A 6,000-nucleotide genomic window follows, 5' to 3' on the forward strand; every position below is an offset into this window, starting at 1 on the left:
CGGGGTCTCGTTTGGTCACGCCCCGTGGCTGGGCGGGGCGGGTGACGCACGCGCAGGGGCGGCTGTCGCGCGGCGGCCGCGGCCGTAAAGCGCGGAAGGTCAGCCCGGCCTCCCCCTGGCCCAGGTGAGCGGCGCGGCCCCGCCGAGCCCGACCCCGACCCCGCTCCGCGACCGCGGCGTGAACACCGCCGCCACCGCCCCGGGCCCTCCTTCCCCTCCCGGCGCCTTCCCCTCCCGGAGCGCCGGCGGGGGCGAGCAGGCCGAGGCTGCGGCCCCGCGCCCCGGAGCTCCCTGACACCCCGCACCGTGACACCCCCGTCCCTCAGGCTCCCGGCACGGACCGGGGGCTGCGGGTGAGGGAACCCCTGGTGCCAGTGCTGGGGGAGCTGCCGCAGCCAGGCCCTGGGGTAAAGCTTGTGGTAAAGCTGTTCCCGGAGGGCCCTCTCCGGTGCYCTGTGCCAGTTACACTCATCACAGACTTCGTTTCCTTCTTCAGGTAAAGACCTGGCTGCGTTAATAATCAAGCTTATTTGTGCCCTRTTAACTTCTACCTTTAGGAAGCATTCCAGAGCATGATTTGTGCCTGATGGCTGTTTCGGCTCTCAGTGTCATTGGTTGGAGAGCTTTTCCACCTCTCWTCTGGTTCTTTGCTCATAGTGCAGCTTGACAATGTCAAAACCAAAGGTGTAGTGCTCTGTTCCTGTTTTACGATCTAAGTTTAAATCTTAACAGCAAGGTTGTTGTTGCAGAACTAACTGTCCTCCTGTTTGTTTGCTCATCAGCTTTCCCGTGTCCACTTATACCCACACACCACGTGATGTTTCCTGCTGCCAGCCTTGTGTATAATAAGATAAGTGGTAATGTGAGTCTCATCTTTTCCTTCCTAGAAGGAGTGGTACTGAGGTAACGTCTGAACACAGGTGGTGTTTTAAGAAAAGTGACAAAGAGCTGCCGGGATGTTTCTCCGATTGCTGTCCGATATCCAGTGGCGGGCAGCTCATCCGAAATGGAGGAGAATGACCAGCTCCCAGCGRAGTACCTCAACTACAGCAGAACCTCATCCGGTTTCACTGCCAGCACAGGCACAGGTTGTCATCTGTGGTGGTGGAATCATGGGCACCTCTGTGGCATATCACCTTTCCAAGATGGGTTGGAAGGATATAGTCTTACTTGAGCAGGGCAGGTAAGGATTTCTGGTTAAAAACCCAACAAAACTGGRCTTCATGCAGAAGCTGCTGTAATGTGTTTCTTCTGTCTCTTCACCTGGACTAAAGTGAAGACCTGGAGCTAGTGTTTCCTCTGGGGGAAATCAGGTTTTACTGAACATTAGTAACAGCACTTACTGCCCCTTCCCAAGCACAGGGCTACCCTGCAGGGTAAAGAGTATCCCTTGTGTGATTGTGGTAGGGTAGCCATGGCTCAGGGCCAGATTCCCACACGGCCATGCCATTTCCCTCTGCAAGACAGAGACAAAGTAAGCTGAGAAAACTTGTGGATCAGGATAAGATATGGAGGTTGTACTGTCATGGGCGAAACAGACTTATCCTAGGGAGAATTAATTTAAAATAATTACTTTATTTCTTGCCTGTTCAAATAGCAAGAAACAAAAAATAAGCATTAAAACACCACCTTTTTTTCCCCATGCTCAAGTTCATTCCTACACACCAGGGTCTTCTACCTCCCCACAGTGCCCTGAGAAACATGGGTATGACACAGAGGGGTGTGATCACTACTGGGCACCAGTGTGAGTCCTCCATGGGCTGCAGTTCCCATGAGGAGAACTTTATTCTGGTGTGGGTTTTCCATGGACCACAGGTGTTCTTGGAGATACCTAGCTGCTCTGCTGTAATCACAGGTGATCCCATAAAGCAAGGCAGCTGGCAAAGGTGATGGACTGTTTTAAGAGAACTGAAAATCCACCTAACTTCTCTGTCCCCTGTTGACCTCTCAAAGCAGGATGCCGTGTGTGTCTAAAGCATTACACAGCCAGCAAAGCTACAGAGATTGCAAGAGGTTAAAAGCAGGCATCACTAAAACATAACCCTGTAAGCTAGTTAAATGCTCAGATTATCCAATTTGTTGAGGGATTTAGTGCCTCTCTGTAAAACAGCYGAGGCTGTTACAGTTTGGCTGGACAGAAGTGCCCTCAGTGAGTTGGATCAGCTGTCTGTAGCAGAGCACACAGTTCCTGTTAAAAGCTGTGCATCCCAGCATTTCCCCTGTTGATTCAGACATCGGTTTCTGAGGGGGATTTGTGCTGTTTTCATTAAGCAGTTTGGGGGTCCTGGGCATGAGACATTGTTGAGACTTCAGGGTTTGAAGAGGTGTTTATTGCAGCAGCTTCTAATACTCTAAATAAGCACTGCACTGTATATTTATTGTCTGCCTAAGAGCTTTCCACCTGATACTGCCTTCAGGAATAATTAGCTGTGGTTCCTGGAGTTCATGTGGCTGGGAAGCAGCAGGTTCTTTGTAGCTGCAAAGAGAAGAAAATGGGTATTCTCAAATGAGACCTTGAGTGTGGTGTCCTGAGCAAAGTGAAATGCTGGGCTGTATTTGCAAGGGAATGCCATTTTTGCTAGCTTGGAGCAGGATATGAATAGCCCATTAAAGATATTCAGTGAGTTAAGAATCTGTGGAAGCTCAGTCTGTGTGTGCTCAAGGAGAAAGAGGAACATTGCAGTAGCAGAAATGTCTTAYGAGGAGCACAGCACTGGGAGACCGCTTCAGCTCTTCAGGTTGTTACTGAGTAGAGGTGTACCAAATATTCCTTACCCAACTGAATCTTAGGTTGACTTACTGAGAGAATGTAGACATACAAGGCTGAGAGCAGTAGTGTCAAATGGAAAAATGCAGGATGGCTTTAGAAGGTGGCTTGGAAGATTGTGGAAGCAGGCTGCAAAGGAGATGCTTAAATCTCATTACCTTGTCTTCTCCTGCCCATGCTGCATGGAGCTGTGTGGGTTTCTCTCTCTACTTAGTCCATCACCAAACAGCTCAATGTTTTAGGGGCAGTTTTAGTAAGGACAAGAAAAATGTGCCTATCTGTAGCAGTTGTTACAAAGTGAGAGTGACTTGCTTGTACTGTAATCTTCAAAGAGCAAGACTCAAAACCAAGTTAATTTTGGTTTGAGGGAAWTCCTGCTTTGGAGGAGGAAAAAATCAGGCAGCTCAGCTTAAGTATAAGAAAAATGCTTTCTTTGAAAAATGTTGATGTTTAGGACTCGTTAAAGAGAAATTGTCTTGGAATGCAATGTGTGTTCGAAAATGAGCGGAAGCAAAAACATTCTAGATGTTGTGTCATCCTTGCATCGTCCAACTTGAAGTGTTGCTCTGATGTGTTTGAGGGAGAAGTTGCTGTCRGGTTTGTGCTGCCGTGGAGCAGCCTGGAACAGCCTGGTGAGGATGTGTACCTGGCAGCTGTATGAGGCCCTTCTCTGCACCTTCTCCYGCAGGTTGGCTGCTGGTACCACTCGCTTCTGTGCCGGCATTGTGAGCACAGCCAGGCCCATGTCCGTAGAGCTGAAGATGGCACACTATTCAAACAAGCTCTACCAGCAGCTGGAACAGGAGACAGGAGTGCAAACAGGTACTGAAAGCRTCATCACTGAGTAATCTTTGGAAADCTGAATTGAAGTACTGGCMCTGAAATATGAGTGCAGTTTCACGGTGTCTAAAGGTTTGATAGTCCTGTTGAAAAACAAAACATACGGACTGAATCAGGTGTCACTAAGGGATGTCACTAATGTAATGAGAATGGGAAGAAGAAGATGGGAAAACTGAAAGCRGACTACCTGCAAATTGTGACATTTTGCATGTTGTCTGTAACTTGCACACAGGAAATTTTTACAAGGACATGGTAAATATGTCGCAGTGACTGGAGCAAATTGGCCCATTCTTCTCAAAAAGAGAAGGTGGTTAACAGGAGCACTGAAGCATAGGCAAAGCTGTGTTTCTCACTGTAGCCTAGCCCTGGAAATAACAAAAAAAGATGGTTGAAATTCTCCTTCTCTCTCCAAAATGTTTGGGCATGTACCTGATAGGAAGAACTTGGTCACTGAACGTTTTCTGCTGACAATAATTTGTGATGTATGTCAGACTCAATGTATGTCAGRCTCAATAACTGTGCCTGCAATTAAGATGAATACTAATTTAATGCAAGTGTTAAAATCACAAAATATCTGCTTTTAGTTGTTGAAGTTTTATTCCTCTGAGTAGTTAATTAGGTTATTTTTTGGCCAGTAACTTCTCTCTCTTTTAATAGGTACCATGTGTGAAATCTGGGCTTTTTTTTAATAAACATGAACATATGAAGTGTAAAGAGAACACAATTAAAAATTAAATTGCTTTTTTGAAAAGTTCTCTCATGCACTTTTTAATTACTAGCTGATAACTGTTTAAAGTTATTTGAGGGTRTGGAATTTCCAGGCTCCTGAGTAGTGAAAGCAACAGGCTTGAAAGCAACAATTATATTACAGCAATGAGTCTGAGATGGAAAGGAATTGAAGATCTTGTCCAAATCTGACTTGACTTTGGTCATTGTCATAGGGTACATGAAGACAGGCTCTATTTCCCTGGCTCAGACTCAGGACCGACTGATCTCTCTGAAGCGCATTGCTTCATCGCTGAAGTACGTATGACAGGAAATACAACTCGGCTTCAGTGTGCACCAGCTCTCCTGCAAGACAAATGACACTGTGTTTCTTATGTTCTGTGGCAGTGTAATGGGGATACCATGTGAAATTATCAGCCCAAAGAAAGTGCTGCAGCTCCACCCACTAATCAACATCCATGACCTTGTGGGGGCCATGTATGTACCAGAAGATGCACTTGTGTCATCTGCCAATGTGAGTCTGGCTCTGGCAACYGCTGCCTCACGGAATGGTAGGAGCTTTTTTTATCTACAGAGTGCTCTCCTGCATGATAGCTACCTTCTTTCCATAAAAGAAAATTAAGTTCTGCATCTCTTTTGATATTTTAACTGAGCACTGAAGAGCAAAATTGTTGTTTCTGTAAAGTTCAGATTCTTTAAACCTGTTTTTTTCTGAAAAAAACAGGCTGAATTTTTTTTACATGCTGAACCCATACAGATTTTTTGTGATAGATCAAGCACCTGTTTGCTGTCCTTAGTGGTTGTGTATTTTTCTGGAAAAGCACACACTTTTCCTTCCTATAATTGACTTACAATTACACATCAAAATAGTTAATTACCTACAAATGAAAAGGTATGACTGAGGCTTGTGGAATATGTATTTGGGCATATATGCTTTGGAAATGGGWTTGGAAATGTAATGATGAATGCTGTTTGCCTAGCACTTTGGCAAATTTGGAGTGGTCTAAAAGTGGGAGAAAGGTTAGATATGATAACAGAGAATAAAGGTCATTAAGGATGAAAGTCCATCAGACTGGAAGAAGCTGCTTCGGAAGGTATCTCTCTTAGTTTCTTTTAACCCAGGTCTTTTTTTGCATACTGCTTTTTGATTTGCTCCTCAAAATGACTGATTTCCCACAAGAGAACCAATCATGCCATGTGAAACTATGGACTTTGTTGCATAAAGGAATTGTAATGGAAAGAAATCCATAGTTGGGACTCTTTTTTTATGTTGTTGATAGTGGGGATCTATCTATCACCCAGATTGTCACATGGAGAAAAAACTGTAGCTCTTCACAGTCTCAGCCTGTACAAATTGTATATGTGATGTTTTACAAATAACAGGGTTTCACTTAAGAATTACTGGGTCAAGAGTAGTAATTTTGTCTCAAAGAGAAAATGAGCATTTTGGTGGAGCATCAGGTTTCAAAGCTAACAGTCTGACACATTAAAAAGAAGGCTCATGGCATACTGACTTCCTGATGTCCTCTCCAGGTGTCCAGATTCATGAACGGACAACTGTCAGTCACATCACAGTCCAGAAGGGTCGAGTGACTGGAGTCGAGACTGACAGAGGGCGAATTCAGTGCGAGTACTTTGTCAACTGTGCTGGCCAGGTTGAATTATTT

At 45.4% G+C, this 6,000-nt stretch overlaps 1 protein-coding gene across 4 annotated transcripts in view; it reads left to right on the forward strand.

Moving 5' to 3' along the window:
* Nucleotides 1–87: 87 nt before the first annotated feature.
* The window catches only part of PDPR (pyruvate dehydrogenase phosphatase regulatory subunit), a 27,369-nt gene continuing 21,456 nt past the window's right edge, over nt 88–6,000 (forward strand). The window contains exons 1-6 of one of the 4 annotated variants that reach the window (XM_057376404.1): nt 88–124; nt 888–1,183; nt 3,456–3,589; nt 4,549–4,630; nt 4,721–4,884; nt 5,867–5,988. In XM_057376404.1, coding sequence (XP_057232387.1) covers nt 957–1,183; nt 3,456–3,589; nt 4,549–4,630; nt 4,721–4,884; nt 5,867–5,988 — 729 coding nt within the window. In that variant the 5' untranslated portion in view covers nt 88–124; nt 888–956. Of the gene's footprint in view, nt 125–154; nt 497–887; nt 1,184–3,455; nt 3,590–4,548; nt 4,631–4,720; nt 4,885–5,866; nt 5,989–6,000 lie in introns of those variants that run through there. The other 3 variants (XM_057376406.1, XM_057376402.1, XM_057376403.1) reach the window with 3 other exon arrangements.

This window comes from Malurus melanocephalus, unplaced genomic scaffold, assembly GCF_030028575.1.
Source record: "Malurus melanocephalus ecotype Western Australia unplaced genomic scaffold, MMel_1.1 scaffold_279, whole genome shotgun sequence".
NCBI classification, from domain to species: domain Eukaryota; kingdom Metazoa; phylum Chordata; class Aves; order Passeriformes; family Maluridae; genus Malurus; species Malurus melanocephalus.